At 36.5% G+C, this 21,911-nt stretch overlaps 1 protein-coding gene across 1 annotated transcript in view; it reads left to right on the top strand.

The window, feature by feature from the left end:
- The window catches only part of erbb2 (erb-b2 receptor tyrosine kinase 2), a 144,434-nt gene that overhangs the window by 71,928 nt on the left and 50,595 nt on the right, over positions 1-21,911 (top strand). Inside the window, exon 3 of the mRNA XM_052113070.1 lies at positions 17,514-17,703. Coding sequence (XP_051969030.1) covers positions 17,514-17,703 — 190 coding nt within the window. The remainder of the gene's footprint in view (positions 1-17,513; positions 17,704-21,911) is intronic.

Raw genomic sequence — 21,911 nt, 5'->3', positions numbered from 1 at the left:
CTTGTTTAGACCAGTGAAATGACACCATCTCGTTTAGTTGTTTAGGCCATATTCCTGATATTATCATTGCCTCTCATTTATTTTGATAAATTTTGTATCCAGAAATGTCTCCATAATCTTTTAGGCATTGCATTAGTTGAGGTATTGAAGTAAGGGGATGTTTTATAAAGAGCAGGATATCGTCAGCGAAAAGAGAAATTTTATGAACTTTTCCCCCCACCATCCTCCACCCCCCCAATCTGGATATCCTGTCTTATTGCCTCCGCTAGAGGCTCGATACTGAGAGCAAAGAGAATGGGTGAGAGAGAATCACCCTGTCTTATGCCTCTCTCTATATCAAAAAAGTCAGAGCAATGTCCGTTAACTCTAATTTTTGATTTGGGATTCTTATACAACAGCCAAAACCAAAAGGTAAATTTCTCACTGAAGCCCATCTCAATTAATGTTTGTTCTAAAAATTGCCAATCTACCCTATCAAATGCTTTCTCAGCATCTAAGCTGAGAAGCATTGACGTTTGAGTATCCTTTGCCATGAGTGACTGCAGGTTTAATGCTCTCCTTATATTATTTGTCCCTTGGCGACCTGAAATGAACCCCGTCTGATCTGGTTTTACTAGTTTCCTGATGTATTTTTGTACTCTAGTTGCTAAAATAGATGTTAATATTTTATAGTCCACACACAGGAGGCTAATAGGATGATAACTAGAACACTGCAGTGGATCTTTTCCTTCCTTATGCAGGACTGTGATGATAGCCTCAGACCATGACTCTGGAGGATTCCCTGAATTTAACACATAATTATATAACTTACATAATACCGGAGTGAGGTCATCAACAAACACTTTATGATATTCTCCTGAAAACCCGTCTATTCCTGCCGTTTTGTTATTTTTTAATTTAATAATTGTTTCTTTCACCTCCTTTTCTCTAATTGGCTCTACTAACGCAGAGGCTTCATCTGCCGTCAGCTTGTCTAATTTAAATTTTTTTAAAGAAATCATTTTCTTTCAAATCAATTCTTCTTTCAATTCCTGATGTTGACCCTTATATAATTGTTCATAATATTTGGCAAAGGTATTTGCTACTGCTTTTGGACTAGTTTCGACATTGATGGAATGGGGTTGTTTAATTTTAGAAATTGTTCGACTAGCTTGTGCTTCCTGTAGTTGAAGTGATAATAACCTGCTAGCCTTATTTCCCAATTCATAATATTTTCTATCGATAAGGGCAACCTCTGCATTATAGGTCAGAATCTCATCTAGCTTGGCTCTATTGTCTTTAAGTTTATTAAATACTTCTTGTTTTCCCCTTCGCTTATGTTCATTTTCCAATCTCTTAATTTCAGTTTCTAATTCTACTTGTATTTTAAGTCTGTCTTTCTTTAACTTTGATCCTATAGATATTATTTTTCCCCTTATTGTGGCTTTTCCTGCTTCCCATAAAACCGTAGGTGAGACCATTCCTTTGTCGTTCAAAGAAAAATATTCCATTATTGCTGACCTTATTTCTTCTATTATATTAACATCTGTCAATAATGAAACATTAATTGTCCAATACTTCATACACGGCTCCAATCCCAAATCAAGTGTCATTTGTACTGGGCTATGATCTGAAATGGTTATTGGCTCAATAACACAATTTTTAACTCAATTTTTGGTGTCTTTTTTGGACACCAAAAAGTGATCCAGCCGTGAGTAGCTTCCATGCACTTGTGACATAAAGGTGAAGTCTCTCTCTTTTGGATGAAGGTAGCGCCAAGCATCTATCAACCCTAATTCCTTCATAATATTCATTAGACTTTTCGACATTCTGCTTTGAGGTTTTGAGGATTATGGTAATTTATCCATTCTATTATTCAGTATGCAATTTAAGCCCCCCCCCCCCAATTAAAAAAAAAACCTTCCCATGATCTGCTACAAAATGTGCAAGCTTTTTTGAAAAATTTTGGACAATCTTCATTTGGTGCATAAGCATTCAAAATAGTTAATTTAAAACCAGCAATCCTTCCTATGACCATAACATATCGACACTGTATCCTGGAAAACCTTTTCACAATGAAAGTACACAGACCTACTAAATAATATAGCTCCCCCTCTCTTTTTCCGTTTCCCATAAGAGCTACTGTAAACCTGATCCACCCATTCTCTTTTTAATTTTTGGTGTTCTGTTTCTGTGAGGTGGGTTTCTTGAAGTAAGGCTATAGAGCACTGCATTTTCTTCAACTGTCCCAGTATCTTTTTTCTTTTAATTGGGTTGTTTATTCCTTTTATGTTGTAGGTAATTAAGTTAAGTAATGCTATCATTGTATTTATACTGATTCATGTAACACATCCCAAACCTCTCATAAGCATCTGTTAGACAAAAACAAATAAAATAATTTAACTCCAAATTTACAAAGTTAAACAAAAAAAAAGTGCAACCTGCCTCAGATAAAACAAAACAATAACATTATGAACATAGAACAGAACTTCCACATTTCCAGTCAGACACAGAGAATAAACTATAACCATGTCTGACCCCCGATGATAATGGGACAGAGAGTGGTGACCTAATCCCTCTGTGGTGAAAAGCACCCAGTGTGCAATAATGACCAGTATTACACTAACATGTAAAAAAGGTCTTAGTGAGTGTGAACCACTCATGTAGACATCAAGAGTCCGTCAGAACTTTTTCCTTTTTTTTTTTTAAACCCTTTGTGACAACTTTTTTATTTTTTATTTTTTTTTTTTATTATGCTGTTATTGCTTTCATTCTATGCATTGTTCATATGCACTCAACGTTGTGTGTACCTTTAACAGCCCTTTAACGCCGAAATAAATTGTAGGTGTTATATACCTCCGACTACTCACTCATCCTCATCTTCCTCCTGAATCATAGCCTTTAAGTCCGCTGTCGCCAACATGTTGGTTCTCCTCCTCTTCGTGCTGATGTTCCATCCTCCAGTTAGTTCCATCCTCCATCCTCTTCGATGCGCTCTTTCTCCCCGCACTGCACCTCTACACCCATCTCTTTGCCAAATATAAAATTGTATTACTGGGCAGCTCAACAAGCAGCAATTGTGACTTGGATCAGGGGAGATGAGGAAGCAAAGTGGACCCAAATAGAGCAAGGGGAAGTTAAGGGTGTACAATTGTCGGTCCTACCCTTTATAGATCTAAAACATGTCAATAAAATGAAAATTGAAAATGAATGGATAAAACATACAATAAAGGTATGGGCAGAGGTAAAGAAAATGCTTAAGGATGTTGGAACAATTTCTCGAGCTATGCCCATAGTGGGTAATATAGATTTTCCACCTTCAATGTGTGACCATGGTTTTAGGAGATGGGCAATTAATGGTCTCTTTATTCTTTTAATCAGCTCTTTGAAGAGACACACTTAAAGTCCTTCACACAACTTCAGGAACAATTTGATCTTCCCCCAAGTGATTTTTATAGATATTTGCAAATTAGGCATTACATTACAAACCATAAGGAAAAAGAAAGAATTAGCAAAATCCCAAATGGTATAGAACAATATTTTATCACAATTTCAGAAAAATGCCTCCCTGTTGGTAAACATGTCTCTCATCTTTATAAAAGATTGTCAATAGACAGGGTTGGAAACACTTATAATATTAAGGAAAAGTGGGAAATAGAAGCCAATATAGCAATAGAGGAGGAGTTATGGGATAAACTCTGTTATAGGTGCCATAAGGGAATTAATAGTCAACAGTGGAAGGAATTTGACTGGAAAATTAAAATACGTTATTTTCATACTCCTCTGGTTCTTTCAAAGTTTGTAAAAGACCCCTCTGCAGCTTTATGCTGGAGACAATGTGGTAAAACAGGTGACCATAAACATATATTTTGGGACTGTCCAGTAATCCTTGCGTATTGGAAAAATATTAAAGAAGAGATGGAGAAAATTGTAAAAAGAGAAGTTCCCTCAAATGTACGGTTATTCTTACTGGGTGTTATATCAGATGATTTGTTCAATGCTGACCAAAGATATATTTTACGGGTACTACTACTAATTGCGAAAAAAAAACATTACTGCTAATTGGAAGTCTGTGAAATCACCAACTATAACTGAGTGGAAACAGAGACTAAAACAGATTTATATGATGGAAAAAATGACTGCATCATTACAATTGAAAACTGACCTCTTTAATCAGAGGTGGCACATGGTTAAAGAATATTTAAATCTATAACTTTTTTTTTACATTTTTTTTTTTTAATTATTATTATTATTTTATTTTTTTACTTATTTATTTATTTTTATATCATTTATATGGCTGTATAGTATTGTATCATGTTTGTTGAGAAGGAAAGCTATATATATATATACACACACACACAGAATATTTTTAGTGGTGCTTGCCAAAGGCAAGGCATCACTATTGTTATTTGCCATACTTATTATTATTATTATTATTATTATTATTATTATTATAATTAGTGGTGCTTGCAAAGCATCACTATTGTAATCTCACATACTTATTATTTTTATTTTTATTTTTATTTTTATATCTCCGTACAAAACTCGGCACCTAACTCGTCCCGCTACCGTTTGGCGTAGACCCACGAATGAGGTGTCAAATCGAACGGCCTATTGAGGACACGTGTGCTATGACTTTTATAGCGTATCGAGTACGGTGTTTGCCCCAGGGGCAAAAAAGCGGCGAAAAATCCCATAGACTTAACATTGCGACATACTTTGACGCGTCACAGCTCCGAGCGAGGATTTCGCAGAAACGTGTGATTTGCCACATTTGAAGAGGCTGGCAGGCTCTGTAAGAGCATACCTCAATATGGGGTAAAAGTTGCACCCCTGGGGGGCAGGAACTGCCCAAAAATGCCCCAATTGACTTATAATGGTGTAGGACGGCCCATGAAATGAAATGGCTAAGGATTTTGTATTGAACATAGCTCTGGATCACAGTGTCATAGAGAAGAGGGGGCGGGCTCATTTTACTCAGACGACCAATCAGTCTCTCAGGATCATTGTGAAGCTATTAAGCCACGCCCTAGCAACCATTTAGAGCACCTTAGCAACAAGTCCCATAGACTTCTATTGAAACAGATCAAAGGGATATCTCCGGATAGAAGTGTCATAGAAACACAAGGGTGGTCTCGTTTGACTCAGGACAGCAAACAGCCAATCATGAATCACCTCAACACTTCCTAGCCCCTCGCTAGCAACCATTGTCGAGCACCTTAGCAACCAAAATCCATAGAGGGATATCTTCCATTCTGAATGTCACAGAGGTATGGGAGTTGGTTTATATCATTCATACTGACAAGGAGCCTTTGGAGATTTATGTTTGGCAGCTGCCAAGCCACTCCCTAGCAACTAAACAGAGTACCCTAACAACCATTTAGCAATAACTACATCTCTGCACCAGAAAATCAGAGAGACTTCTGGGTTGATTTATTTCAATCAGGATGGCAAGGAGACAATTGATTATTATCACTATGGTAACTGCCTAGCAACCACATGGGGTTACCCTAGCAACCGAGTAACAAATCACATATCTCTGCATCAGAAAAATGTAGAGACTTCCGGGTTGACTTATTTCAATCATGATGGCAAGGAGACTTCATTAGTATCACTATGGTAACTGCCTAGCAACCAGATGGGGTTACCCTAGCAACCAACTAACAAATCACATATCTCTGCATCACAAAAACGTAGAGACTTCCCGGTTGACTTATTTCAATCAGGATAGCAAGGAGACTTCATTAGTATCACTATGGTAACTGCCTAGCAACCAGATGGGGTTACCCTAGCAACCAACTAACAAATCACATATCTCTGCATCACAAAAACGTAGAGACTTCCGGGTTGACTTATTTCAATCAGGATGGCAAAGAGACTTGATTAATATCACTATGGTAACTGCCTAGCAACCAGATGGGGTTACCCTAGCAACCGAGTAACACATGTTAAATAATGTTCTTACCTTGAAAGATCGCCTCAGTTTTCAATTTGAAGCAGTAAGTCCAACACTGGAATAAATCTCCCGGGGCATCCCCTCTGATTCCGCCCAGGCAAATGGAGGATAACAATGATGACGATACATTACCCAGTAACCCCTTAATTAATTATATGTGCTTTTAGCTTGCATTGAAATAAACATGGAAACTCAAACAAGTACAAAGATGTTTGTGTATTTTTCACATTCAAGGGTCATAGCCTTTCACGAGTCACCCGTTAATAAAATAGTATACCCTTTTTTTTCTGGGGGGATTTGAAGGCATGTTCCCATGTGAGAATGTTTTACAAGAACAACACCACAGCATATGATTCTGGTGACTTTTTTGAGCATCATTTCTACATTTACATGTGTATTTTGTGCAACATTAATGTAAATATGGGACACAATATATAAAGTCGTTCAAGTTTCTCACAATGACCTGTACCATGGTCAATGATTGGTATTATCATGCAGGACTCAACGCTAATAATTGTTTCTACTGGCCCTGCTGGGCCAGTGCTTCAGACTTTTACTGGCCCTGCCAAAATTTTCACTGGCCCTACGCCACCACGAGGACTTGGAGCGCATTCGGAATTGGGCATTCCAAATTGGGAAGAAAAAGGGGAGGAAAAAAAATACAATGTCCCCCAAAATGTAATCACATTTATAATTTGCAAGATATGATTTATGCCTTATATAAACCCATATATGCGCTTTACGGATATAAATTCATAAATACATCATATTAACCTCAGCCGTTCTGCCATTTACTCATGTGCTTTTAAGACAAGAGTTCTGTGGAGGAGGTGATGGGTTCTCGGTCACCCGTTTAGTTATGCAACTTTTGCCCATGTGTAGTGTTTTCACAAGAAGGATAAAATATTTAGTCACTGAGTTAAAGATGTGATTATTGGCTGAGAGAACAGACTTGCTACTAAATCGGTTGTGATGTGTAATATACAGATATTTGGCCTGATCTGTGAATTAATGAGCACGTATTAATGTTTTTAAACATGCCTAATTTTGTTTTAAATGTCTCATACAATAGATTTACATGCATCCAAGGTCGAAAAACACTTTAATTTGCTCATAATTTAAATTGCAGTATTACTTTTTTTTTCCCCAGTGTCAAAAGCAACTCGTTCAATGATCCGTTCTAAATCATTCATCCTAAACCTTTCAGAGAGCCTACTCTGCTCCGATTGATCAGATGTCCCAATCTGTTGTAAATGGTCTACCACTTAGTGTAGTGTTTGAGGGCAGGTCAAAGCTGCTTGCGAGCAGCCAATGAAGACCAGAGGCATTTTTTTGGTTACCAAATTACGTAGGTTAGTACAGGAAGTAAGTCTGGATTTACTAACGACTCCTTTCAGGTTAGTAATTCCAGTCAATCGGTTCTTTCTTTTGGGAGTCAGTAACACCATTTTTCGTGCACTTTTATTCAGAAACAGCTATATAACGCTCTACATTTAAAGGTAATATTTGAAAAATCATAATAGGTGGTCTTTAACAATGTGTATATAACTGACAACCCAAACAAGACCAACACTGACTGATATACAAAGAACAAAACAAAAATACCTGTATGGTACAGAAATGAGACATGTAACAGGTGTTTTATGAGGATGATATGAAATAGACTGTTTCCAATATTCATCTTCACCCTGCAGCTGAACAGCTCTGATAATAATAGCCATTGTGATCTTGCTTCTTTTCATATCAAACGCCATTATAATGTCCAATTAATGTTTACGTTTAGAAAAATTACCTAGTTATATGTATACTTATACACTCACCTAAAGGATTATTAGGAACACCTGTTCAATTTCTCATTAATGCAATTATCTAATCAACCAATCACATGGCAGTTGCTTCAATGCATTTAGGGGTGTGGTCCTGGTCAAGACAATCTCCTGAACTCCAAACTGAATGTCAGAATGGGAAAGAAAGGTGATTTAAGCAATTTTAAGCGTAGCATGGTTGTTGATGCCAGACGGGCCGGTCTGAGTATTTCACAATCTGCTCAGTTACTGGGATTTTCATGCACAACCATTTCTAGGGTTTACAAAGAATGGTGTGAAAAGGGAAAAACATCCAGTATGCGGCAGTCCTGTGGGCGAAAATGCCTTGTTGATGCTAGAGGTCAGAGGAGAATGGGCCGACTGATTCAAGCTGATAGAAGAGCAACTTTGCCTGAAATAACCACTCGTTACAACCGAGGTATGCAGCAAAGCATTTGTGAGGCCACAACATGCACAACCTTGAGGCGGATGGGCTACAACAGCAGAAGACCCCACCGGGTACCACTCATCTCCACTACAAATAGGAAAAAGAGGCTACAATTTGCAAGAGCTCACCAAAATTGGACAGTTGAAGACTGGAAAAATGTTGCCTGGTCTGATGAGTCTCGATTTCTGTTGAGACATTCAGATGGTAGAGTCAGAATTTGGCGTAAACAGAATGAGAACATGGATCCATCATGCCTTGTTACCACTGTGCAGGCTGGTGGTGGTGGTGTAATGGTGTGGGGGATGTTTTCTTGGCACACTTTAGGCCCCTTAGTGCCAATTGGGCATCGTTTAAATGCCACGGCCTACCTGAGCATTGTTTCTGACCATGTCCATCCCTTTATGGCCACCATGTACCCATCCTCTGATGGCTACTTCCAGCAGGATAATGCACCATGTCACAAAGCTCGAATCATTTCAAATTGGTTTCTTGAACATGACAATGAGTTCACTGTACTAAAATGGCCCCCACAGTCACCAGATCTCAACCCAATAGAGCATCTTTGGGATGTGGTGGAACAGGAGCTTCGTGCCCTGGATGTGCATCCCACAAATCTCCATCAACTGCAAGATGCTATCCTATCAATATGGGCCAACATTTCTAAAGAATGCTTTCAGCACCTTGTTGAATCAATGCCACGTAGAATTAAGGCAGTTCTGAAGGCGAAAGGGGGTCAAACACAGTATTAGTATGGTGTTCCTAATAATCCTTTAGGTGAGTGTATGTTGAATATTGAGCAGCTCGTGATTTCCAGACGTGTATAACTGGGGTTTAACAAAGTTTATTACGTCTCATTCGGCGCTTCATCTCTAAAGGTGAATTAATGAGAGAAAATGAGACATGGATTTTCAGTCCTATAGATAGAAACTGTTGATTTCTTGTGTTCCAATGTGAGGATTACAAATTTTTACCAACATGTAAAAACGAAAAATGTGGGGATTTCACACACTGTGAACACTGAATGTGCGGGGATACTTAAAAGGATGCAAAACACATTAAATCCCACTAAAGTGGGTTTTTTTTTTCCTGCTATTTTCTAAACATTGGGAATAGCTGCTGCTAAGACACTTGGAAAAGAGCGAGGACAGTGCTAGGAAAGTGTGCTCTGTGTCTGCACGATCGTGTGCATGCACACTACTGTGCCTTGGCACGTCCAGTATATTATGCATTTGCACATCTTTGCGAGATAAATATACTTGCACTCACCTTTAGAAGAATTTGTTCACTCCGTGTAATTTTTGTGCTCTCTCACTTGTTGTTTGCTTGCACTAATGTTATAAATGCAGCACTGGCCCGATCGGCAAGTGACAGTTCTATCAACTGGCCAGAATCTTTCTCACACTTGCCCGTGGTCATCGGGCAGTCCTGATTGTCGAGCCCTGCCTGGGTTTTTTAATCTGTACTATGGTATTGAAATGATAAATTATAATAAATATCTCAGTAATCTTTTATTATTTTTAATCATTTAAAAAAATTTTTTTTTTTGGTAACATTTACAATAATGTTTCATTTGTTAACATTAGTTAATGCACTAGGTATCATGAACAAACAATTAACAACATATGTTTTACAACATTTATTAATCGTAATGTTAGTTAATAAACTAACTAACAATTGTTCATTGTTAGTTCATAGTACATAAACTAATGTTAACAGATGCTACATTGATTTTATAAAAGTATAAGTATACTGTATGTTGAATTTGACATTAAGATTAACTAATGCTTTAAAATGATTGTTCATGTTTAATGTTGTTAACTAATGAAGATAAATGGAACCTTATTTTAAAGTGTTACCGTTTTTTTTTATTTCTTTATTTATTTTACTTTAAGGTGCTAAATGCAATAAAACTAAACTTAAATTATCACCTCTCCTTTATCGCGATTCAACTGCGTGCATCCATTTTTATCTCCTTTTGTTTTTACATGGATTATTGCATCAATATCAAACCCTGGCTGATCAGGAACCCTAACACCTATACAACAAAGAACTGTTTGAGGGATTCACATCGATCTCAAACCCCCGCTGCTCAGGAACCGCCACCAAAACAACAACAAACAGTCGCGGTTAGTCATGGGTTACTCATTAGTCCCGTCTTTCAGATGAGACATTAAACAGAGTTCCTGACTCTCTGTGGTCCTTAAAAATCCCAGGACACTTCTTGTAAAGAATAGTCAAGTCAAATGTATTTGTTTAGAGCTTTTCACAAAAGGCACGTTTTAAAGCAGCTGCACATGAAATTATGCTATAACAGAAAATGAATGAATATAATGCCAATATTAGTTATTTATGTTCAGAACTATTAGTCATTAAAATAAGTAAACTAAGAAAGTGTTGTGGATCAGTGGTTAACAAAATGATTTTGTACGAACTATAAGTTTTAGTGTTAAAGTCCTTGAAGTCATCCCGAATTAACTTAGGAAATAAACGTTGATGCATTGTCCTTTTTTGGCAGATGAAGGCTATTGTTAGTGGTTCATTCATTTTCTATGTTATTATTTTTTCTTTTTTTTTTAGAGAGTGTTGTCCCTCCTTTGACCAAGTTGATGTAGGTATCATTTAGTGAGGAGCATCACAGTCTGCATGGAAGCTTATGGCAGGAAATTTTGATGAACTCCATCTTGAGCCAATTCTTCAGACAGTGGCTCATGAAGAATCCCATGAATTTGAATTTGCATCAATTCATCCTCTGTGAATTTCATCTTAGTAGACTGAAGTGATGTCTGGCTGGCACATGCTGAGTTGGTCATTATCAATCAGTGACACAGTGGGAGTCGGACATCATGCAGGACCGGAGATGGATCTGGCAGGCTCTGGAACTCTTGGGATATAATCCCAAAGTTTAGACAGGGAAAGAAATAGAATAATATTAGTGTAGATGCCATTCACTTTATAGCAGTGTTAAAGAATAAGAGAAGTGTTTTAGTTTCCGGCAGACCTAACTAAAGCAGCATTACCATGAATTGATAAATAAATTAGATGTATATCTGGCTGAATAGATAAGTCTTTAGTCTAGACTTAAACTGAGAGAGTGTGTCTGAGTTCTGATCACTGCTAGGAAGACTATTCCATAGTTTAATATAAAAATAATCTCCCTCCTTTTGTGGATTTTGGTACTCTTGGTATTGTTAACAGGCTGGGGTTTTGAGATTATTGTGAGCTTCATGGATTATAGCGTGATAGAAGGTCACTTATGTACTTTGGAGCTAGACCATTCAAAGCTTTAAGTAATTAACAGAATTTTAAAAATATAACAACTTAACAGGTAGCCAATGTAATGCCTATAATATGGGCTGATATGATTATATTCCTTGGTTCTAGTTAGCTCTCTAGCTGCTGCATTTTGAACCAACTGAAGTTTATTTATTAAACCTGCAGGACATCCACCAGGTAATGCATTATAATAATCTAGTATTGAGTTCATGAATGCATTAATTATTTTTGGCATCAGAAACCTATAGCATGTGTCGTAACTTTATTATAAAGCAATATTTCTGTGGTGGTGAATGCAGTTCTACAAATATTAGAAATTTGTTTTTCAAAGGTAGAATTGCTATCAAATATAACAACTACATTTTTTGCTGTAGAAATTGTAGGGCTGGACGAATAATCAAAAAGTAATCGAAACCTCTAACCGACGTAATTTTCCCATGCCGGTTATTTCAGGTTTTTAATCCAGTTACAAATTTCCCCTTAAAGTAATACTACCGCATGTGGTCACGTGACTCCGCCCCATCCAGTCAGTGGCATGGAAGCAACATGGAGGCGAACTCAAACACCCTAGTCAACTGAGCAACAGGAGCAGCTTGTACCAAAGAAAAATGCTGTGTCCATCGTTTGAACACATTTTGGCATCAGTCAAATGTAAACACTTCAGAAAACCATTTCAATGACCAAAGGTAATACCACCAATCTGTTTCAACACTTGGAGCCCAATCACGTTACCGAATATGCATGGCTCAAAAAAAGACAGAGACTGACAAGCGACCAGTAACAAGTGCCTCCACAAAGCAGGTGTCGATAACACAAGCATTTACAAATTCTACACAATATGAAAAGTATACAAGATGGAAAGAAATAACTGACGCCATTTGTTACTACATCGCGAAGGATATGGCTCCCATAGCTACAGTGGACGCAGTGGGCTTAAACACCTCGTTAAAACTCTCGACAGAAGAAACACTGATCCATCACAACCATATTTTTCCCAAACTACTCCGCTTCAGATCCTGCCTGAAACCTGAAAAGGTAAAAATTCTAGTGTTTCTTAGTAAGAACCTAGAGTAAATACTTGCATATAGAGTGACAGTACAAGATCGCTGGGAGGAAGATCACATGAAACAGCGATCATGAGTCCGATTCAAATCTATAACGCTATGAGCACACAGCCTACTAATCCATTAGAGGTGCCCTGTCCAAGCCAGTGTTCTATTTACATTGTTGCACATGGCATTATTTAGAATATTTGTTTACAGGAGATGCAAGTTATTTTCTACTTTTCACATGATGATATTAAAAATATATATATTTTCTTTGCAAAAAAGCAAGTTATTTATATTCTACTTTTTTAGGAATCTTTTTACACACATTGAAATGTGACTTTTTCATAAGACGTTTTCATTTCAAGCAATGTGTGCTTTGATTTCAATTGTTTGAAATATTCAATAAATAACCATAAATAGTTTAAATTATTTTAAAATCACAAAGAAATGCGCTCTTTCATTAGAAAAAAATATCCCACCTTTGATAGTTGAGCATATTTACAGTACAAACCTTGTTAATAAACTAGGAGTGCAAAAAAACAAAGCACAATACAAAACGATCGTTCATTAATCGTAATTGAGGTAAAATGTTCAATTAATCGAGATTTTGATTTTAGGTAATTTTGTCCAGCCCTAAGAAATTGACATTACAGTACATCCATCAAGAGTCAAATTATATTTTATCGTCATATTTTTTTGTTCCAATAATTAGTATTATTGGAACTAGTATTATTAAAAACTTCTGTTTTATCAGCATTAAATAGAAGGACATTTCTAGCCTTCCACTCTTTAATATCATTTATACACTGTTAATTTGGAGAATTGTGAAATTTTGTCAGTATTCGAAGAAGTATAAAGTTGGGTATCATCGGCATTACAGTGAAAACTCATTCCATGGTTCCTGGTAATGTGTCCCAGGGGGAGCATATATAGGGAGAAAAGCAGATGCCTTAAAATGTATCCCTGTGGCACTCCATATTTAACTTGAATTTGATCTGACAGTTCCTCATTTACACAGACAAAGTGGTAGCGGTCAGAGAAATAGGCCCTAAACCAAGCTAATGCCTGTCCACAAATGCCAACCTAATTCTCAAGCCTATCCAAGAAAATGTCATGATCTATGGTGTCTAAGGCAGTTGATATGTGCAGTCTTTGTACTGTGATGGGGCCTAAATCCTGACTTAAATTATTAATATATACAATTTATCTGTAAAAATGAACATAGTTGGAGGACACAACATTTTTTAGTGTTTTCATCATAAATGGGAGATTTGAAATTGACATGCCCCAAAGACAATGAGGAGTTAATAATATTAAGAAGAGGTTCTGAGATTACAGGAACAACCTCTTTTAGGAGTTTAGTCAATATTGGGTCAACATAAATGTTTTTGATCTTTATGTTTTTATCATTTTTGTTAGCTCTTTCTGACCTATAACAGCGAAGGATTCAAGTTGCTCGTAGGGAATAATTTTAGTCATTTGGGGTGCTGTGGCAGATGATACGGATGCATAATTCCAATTTTGTTTCTGATGATTTCAATTTTTTTAGTAAAGAAATTAATTAAGTCATTACTACTATGCTTTGACGGAATATCTGGTTCAATATAAGTTTATTCCTAACCAATTTAACCACAGTACTGAATAAACATCTATGATTGTTCTGGTTATTTTAGTTTTTTCAAATATGCAGACCTGGCAGATTTTAGATCCTGTCTGTAGTTGGAGACTCTATCCTTCCGTGCACCGTAAAAAAACTCTTCCACTTACGAGCTTATCAATCATGGCCTCCTAATAATCCCCATTCATAAATTAGGTGTAACTGTCAACTCCCTCCTCTCCACCAACAGCTAGTGTGTGGTGAGCGTATTGGCGCATGATGGCTGCCGTCGTATCATCCAGGTGGATGCTGCACACTGGTGGTGGTTTAGGAGAGTCCCCTGGTCACTATGTAAAGAGCTTTGAGTGTAGTGTCAGAAAAGAACTATAAGTGAAACCATTCATTCATTCATTCATTCATTCATTCATGGCATCAGCACACGTTATCGCTTAACTATAGCTTCATCCATTTGTAGTGAGGTATACTAAACTTTAGTATCTCTGCTCTAACAATTTGATTACTTTCATACAAAGCACTAATTGTAAATTAAATTATTACAGATCATAGTTTGGCAGAGATACTAAACATTACATCACTTTCATCCAAAGCACTAATTGTAAATTAAATTATTACAGATCCAAATTACACATAATTGCCAACAAAACCTTTCATTGGTCAACATACCCTTAGGTTGAAATCATTAAAAAAACACTCCAGATTTCATATTAGCAGTCATTTAGGACAACCACTTTGTGCATGACATGAGTAATTTATCCAACAATTGTTTACAGACAGATTTTTTAACTTTTAATTGACTATATTACAATTCCAGTGGGTCAGAATTTTACATACACCAAGTTAACCGTGTCTTTAAGCAGCTTTGAAAATTCCAGAAAATGATGTCAAGCCTTTAGACAATTAGCTTCTGATTGGCTAATTGGAATCAATTTGAAGTGTACCTGTGGATGTATTTTAAGGCCTACCTTCAAACTCGGTGCCCCTTGCTTGACATCATATGAAAATCAAAAGAAATAAACCAAAAATGTGGTCCTCCACAATTTCCAAATGCCTGAAGGTACAACGTTCATCTGTACAAACAATAGTACGCAAGTATGGGACCATGCACCATCATGCTGCTCAGAAAGGAGACTTATTCTGTCTCCTAGAGATGAACATAGTTTGGTGCAAAAAGTGCAAATCAATCCCAGAACATCGGCGAAGAACCTTGGGAAGATGCTGGAGGAAATAAGTAGACAAGTATCTATATCCACAGTAAAATGAGTCCTATATCGACATAACCTGAAAGGCTGCCCATCAAGTAAGAAGTCACTGCTCCAAAACCGCCATAAAAAATCCAGACTACAGTTTGCAAGTGCACATGGGGATCTTACTTTTTGGAGAAATGTCCTCTGGTCTGATGAAACACAAATGAAACTGATTGGCCATAATGACCATTGTTATGTGTGGAGGAAAGGTAAGGCTTGCAAGCCGAAGTACACCATCCCAACAGTGAATCATGGGGTTGGCAATAGATGGCATCTCAAGACGTTAGCCAGGAAGTTAAAGCTCGGTCGCAATTGGGTTTTCCAAATAGACAATTACATCAAGTTGTGGCAAAATGTCTTAAGGACAACAAAGTTAAGGTATTGGAGGTGCCATCATAAATCCCTGACCTCAATCTGATGAACTGAAAAAGCGTGTGCAAGCAAGGAGGCCTACAAACCTTATTAATAATAATAATGTATTATTATTATCATTATTATTTGTTTACAAACTTCAACAATATATAAGTTGACTGGGTTCCAAAAAATAACTGGGTGAATGAAAAATGGGCGGAAAAAAAGAGATCTGAATCCTTTAAAGTTCAGATACAAGTTGGAAAAATTATGCAAAGAAAACTGGCTTCTTATCCACTAAAGACTTGCACTGGAATTACTGTTACTGCCACATTATCCAGTAGACTGGTTATCAATAAAGTTTTTTTCTTAACTTGCTATCAATTTACATTGAAATCATGTGTAGTTAAAGGTATGTTTCGTTACATTTAAAAGAGTATCCCTATTAGTATCACAGAGTGAGGTGTATATATATTCTAAACTGATTAAGAAATAAACAACACTGGTATCGGATTGGAGTTGTAAAGTCCACCTATTGGTCCAATAGCATGGCAGAGGGGTACCTGCACACCACTGTCTTTTTATAAGCTGTAAATAATACTTTGATTATTTGAATTAAGTTCCATGTTTTATTAATCTTATTCATAATTTTTTTTTATTTCATCTGACTCCAATTATGAAAAACCTTGAATTTAAGTTTTGTATCTTATTATTTTTAGTAATTCTGTCTTCTAGACTGCATTTGTTATTTCAATGTTTTTTGGGTCCTGTGCCGGCCAGACGCAGGTCCTTTAACTACAAACTCATCAGTTTCAGATATTAGTAAGTTTTAGACTAAGTCCTTATAGGTTAGTTTAGGCAGCAGTGCGTTGGCAAAATTTTGTGCAGAAAACTCTGAGCAGGGTCAAGTGTAATTTTAATTCTGAAGTTCTTCTCTGGTTATTGCACCATCTGCGTCCTATTATATATTCCTTTCCCTGTCAAGCAGCATCCATATAAATAAAGGCAACCTATTCATAAGAATTTGAGAATTTAAGAATAATTTTTTATGTATCATTTTTGTGTTCTACGTTTTTTTATCACAAAAACTACATCCTTGCTGTGAACTACGTCCTTGCTGTCTCCTGTTTTGTCTGCCACAATTCCAATGATATAATGATTAGTGGTGAAATGCTACAGAGGATGTTTGTGTTTCCTCCTGTCTTAAGGGATCTCCTACTCTGTGAAAATATTGTCCGCTGTGCTTCTCCAGACTGCAGTGCATTTGTTTGTGTTATCTATTGGCCTCTCTGGGACGGTTTGCTCTCGTCTTGTGCACCTCGTCCCACCTGCAGTATTGATGGTGTTATGGGATGTTTTAAATGTGCTTTGCCACTCTCCAACTGTGAACTGTTTTGTTATGTATATTTGTTATGTTTCTCTGTTTAATTTTTATGTTCTCTACAATGCTCTTCAGCTTTGAAAAGGCATTTAGAGTTTAGACATTTCACTGAGAATAGATGGTGTTCTCCGAAATCTTGGCGCAATTACCAATCTCTCAGGAAAATAACAAATTGCTTTGGGCCACTTCATCAGCATACAATACACCACTAGAATTAGCACTCTCACTGAAATTTAGTAAGCGCACTGTTGTTGCGTGTAGTGCTGCGCCTAGTGCAGTCACAAAACTACTGCCCTAAATGTGCATCGGTGACAATACATTTCTCTTGGGCTGCCGTCGAAAAAGATTTCATGCAGGAAAAACAATAACCTTATTAATGTGTGTGTATCTCTTGTTTTTTTTTGTTTAGGGTATAGTGGAGGTTCAGGGTTATGTGCTGATAGCTCACGTCTCAGTGCATTCAGTTCCTTTGGACAGTCTGCGCATCATACGTGGCAGTCAACTCTATAACTCGAGCTACGCTCTCGCTGTACATGACAACAGTCAGCGCAGTCAGACAGGACTCGCTCTGAAGAAGCTACGCCTCAGGAAACTCACAGGTAAAGGATGTGGAATTTATGTCTTTAAGGATTAAAATCTTAAAATTGCCACATCTACATTTCATTATGAAAATTCTATCATACTCTACACACTGCATAATCATTTCATCTTCAGTGAGCTAGTGGCAAAACTAGTGAGGGAATGCCTTAGCCAAGCCTTGCATTTCCCAAGCTTTATATTCTCACAGTGTGCATTTAAAGGGGTGATGACATACTCTTTGTTTAAGTTTAGTTTGTAAAAAAACAAAATTTCTGGGTTTACACATAATGCACACCCAACACATTGCATTTGAATGTATCAAACTATTCACAGCACCAGCACCATAAACTATAAATATCAAACAGTTTAATGATATATCAAGCATATATAAATGGAATTAGTTACTTTAAAGTTTTTCGGTTGGGTCCAAAAGTGTTTTTAACTGCCCCATCTTTCAATAGCAGTTCCTTTGCATGGCTTGAATGATATTCTGACTGGTTCACAAGCAATCCTTTCTGATAATGGCTAAAAACACATATTATACATGCTTAAATGATCCAAACACACAGACAATACATGCTGAAACGTGACACACGCTCACACAATCCAGTGCATGGATAGACATGACGCGCACACATAAAATCCTGCATTGATGCAATCAGGAACTTTGTTATACTTCAGTCAGAATGGCCACTAGGGCTGCAACTAATGATTCTTTTGATTATTGACTAATCCAACAATTAGAGTGATTATTCGGGCATTATTGCAGTGATTATTCATTAGCACTAAACTGACAATTTAGCATGTGCCTTGGGTTAAAAGGTTGTATTAAACATGCTTACTAACAATAAAGAGGACAAAATCATCTTTTAAAAATACCTCTATATGACATTTGCTGAATGGACTCTTATGCATGGCGTGTAGCTTGTGTATTTCTGTTAAATCTGAGGGCAATAATGAGATTCCGGTATCGTATTTAGCTATAGCGAAAGTGTCAAGTGAGTTGTAGCAAACTACTCTTATTTCTAAAGTAAACTATTGATTACAACAAAGATAATTTTATTTAAAGTATAAAAATGATCTCTGTAATGAGCTCAAAGTGTAAATACAAATTATTTGAAGCTTGCAGAACGGCCGAACACTGCTATACCGTTGTGTAAGGCTTCCCTTGTGTGCAAAGTATTTACATCCAGCGACTGTGAATTTACCCTGCCCCTTAAACTTTACCAAAGCTGAGTTGAGAAATATGTTTGACAAAAGACAAAGACTATTGTGCACCGAGCAGCCCTATTAAATCCTGATATATATCAATAATCATCTTCTGGTTATCAAATCGTGAAAAAGGCATCGATCCCAAGCCTAACTAATACATGTCAAAAGATCAAGGAAAATATAACATAAAAAATTCCAGGACTGGAAAAAGTACTAAAGATTGCTCTGTGTGTACCTAATACACAAATAGCAGTGATTAGTAAGTGTGATGATTAAAATAGTTTCAATTACTACGATTAGTTCCTGACAAATGAATGGTAATCCTTCTTGGAAACCAGAGCTATAAAGTGATTTTTTTTTTTTAAATGCCTTACAGTAATTTTCCATTACTTGATAAAAGCCATGGAAATTAATATTAAAAATGTAATTAGTTGTATTTAGCCCAGGGTTGCCATGGGCATGGAAAACCTGAATAATGTAATGGAAAATCATGTAAGTGGTTTTTTTTTTTTTTTTTTCTCCAGGCCTTGAAAAGTCATGAAAAATGAATGAAATAAAGTAATTTTTATAGTGCTAAAATTATTTTCTAATCATTATCATCTATTTATTATCAATATTTCATTGGCTAGAAATGGTTTCTTGTGAGGGCATTGGCTATTACATTATTAAGTCATATATAATAATTACATTATAAGTAATTATATAAAGAAGGGCCAAGCTGTCTTTCTTGCTCGCTTGGAGCACTGTACTGGAATAAAAGGAAGTGCACTTAAATGGTTTAATCATATCTTTCTAATAGAAGTTTTAAAGTTAACATTGGTGAACATTCATCTGTGTCAGCTCCTCTTTTGTGTGGTGTGCCCCAGGGTTCTGTCTTCACTCCCATTATTTTTTCATTATATATGCTTCCATTGGGTTCTATCTTTAGGAGGCATGGGCTGTCGTTCCATTGCTGTGCTGATGACACTCAAATCTATCTGTCCTTAAAAAAAAAAGAGTTCTGATGGCTCGGAAGCACTTATGTTATGTTTATCTGATGTGAAGGCTTGGTTGTCCTTAAATGTTCTTAATTTTAATGATAGTAAAACTAAAATAATAGTGGTTGGTCCGTCGGATTCTTTCAGTAATCCCAAAATAAATCTCAGTGAATTATAATTTTCTGTAAAGCCTTGGGTTAAAAATCTGAGTGTGGTTTTGGATGATGGTCTGAAATTTGACAAACAGATAAACAGTGGTTAAATCATGTTTCTTTCTGCTTCGACTACTAGCAAAATTAAATCTATTCTGTCTAGTATTTTTTTTTAAAAAGTAATTCATGCCTTTATTACATCGAGGCTGGATTACTGTATTTCAGGATTAGCAAATCTGATTAATCACACTTACAGATAGTTCAAAATGCAGCTTCAAGTCTTTTAACTAGTACTAAAAAACGAGATAACATTGCGCCGGTGTTACGGTCCTTGCATTGGTTGCCTGTTTTCAAAATTCTTCTTATAGTTTGTAAATCTTTAAATGGTTTGGCTCCTCTTTATCTCTCGGTCGTCCAACCAGAGATGGTTGTGCATACTGAAGTTGAAGCTGAAATGTTGGGGTGACCGCGGCTTTTCGGTAGCTGCACTTGATCGTAGAATGCTCTGCCCCTCTGTATTAGATCTGCACCATCATTATCTGTTTTTAAATCTAATCTCTTCGATTTAACATATAACCAAAGAGGAAGTTTAATTGCACTGTATTTTAGTAATGATATTGTATTGTGTCATTGTTCTGTTCTTTATTGTGTAGCACATTGGTCAACCTTTATTGTGTAGCACATTGGTTGTGTTTAATGATGCTATATAAATAAAATTGACATTATCTAGCAATCACAAATGACTGCAAAAGTCTTTGAAGTAATTGATCAAAAAGTGTGGGAACCTCATTATTTATGGTAATGCAACACACACTCATGACCAAACTGTGCTGGGGGGACTTTTTGCCAGCTAAAATACAATATTGCCCGTGGTCCATATATTAAATGCCACTCTGATTTCGGAGCATTCCATTGCTTTACTTAACACTAAATTGTAACATTAAACTATTTGAAAGTTCTGTCATCATTTACTCATTATTTATTTATTGCTTAGTTGCTTATTGTTTTGTTTGCTATGTGATTCAAAGGTTGTTTCACTATGAGAAAAGTACCATAAAAATGATTATAAAAAGTATCCATGCTATTTGCGTGCTGTACATTTTAAAACTGGTGCCTCAAGCGTTATGGCAACTTTGACGCCAGCGCTGTCAAATACCTTGTGACCGACTGCGACATTCTACTGTAATGTTTAGATGTCCATTTTTAAATGAGATGCAGCAGCCTTTACAGAGAGGATGTTTGTAAGTGATGAAAACATTAAGTTTCACTCTGAGCTATCGTATGGTTTCAGAAGATATAAAATGGTGCCTCAAGCGTTATGGCAACTTTGACGCCAGCGCTGTCAAATACCTTGTGACCGACTGCGACATTCTACTGTAATGTTTAGATGTCCATTTTTAAATGAGATGCAGCAGCCTTTACAGAGAGGATGTTTGTAAGTGATGAAAACATTAAGTTTCACTCTGAGCTATCGTATGGTTTCAGAAGATATAAAATGCAGCATGAGTCATTTGGAAAACTTTTATGGTGCTTTTTGACATCTTTTGAATAAATTGTTGTGACCTGCTTGTTACAGTATATCTTTTAGATTTTTGATTGGATATTTTGTTGTTATTATTGGTTAGGTTTCTTTTGTAAGGTTAAGGGTTCAAAAATATCTATATTAAAGTGTAATAAAATGATTGGGACTACATTTGCTTTACACTATATTGATAATAAGTGGTTAGTTTGAGTAAGGGGTTCAGTTAGGGGATCTAAAATATCGATTTGATTATATAATTGAATGACAAATTGTACACAAAGTAAAGATGAAAAATATTGCGTATACACATGCACAAGAAATCTGAAGATTTCTGAGCCTGTGAGAGAATTGAGGTGAGAACTGCA

Source organism: Xyrauchen texanus, chromosome 40 (assembly GCF_025860055.1).
Source record: "Xyrauchen texanus isolate HMW12.3.18 chromosome 40, RBS_HiC_50CHRs, whole genome shotgun sequence".
NCBI classification, from domain to species: domain Eukaryota; kingdom Metazoa; phylum Chordata; class Actinopteri; order Cypriniformes; family Catostomidae; genus Xyrauchen; species Xyrauchen texanus.
Note: the sequence above shows the minus strand (reverse complement) of the source record. Positions and strands in the feature narration are given on the sequence as shown.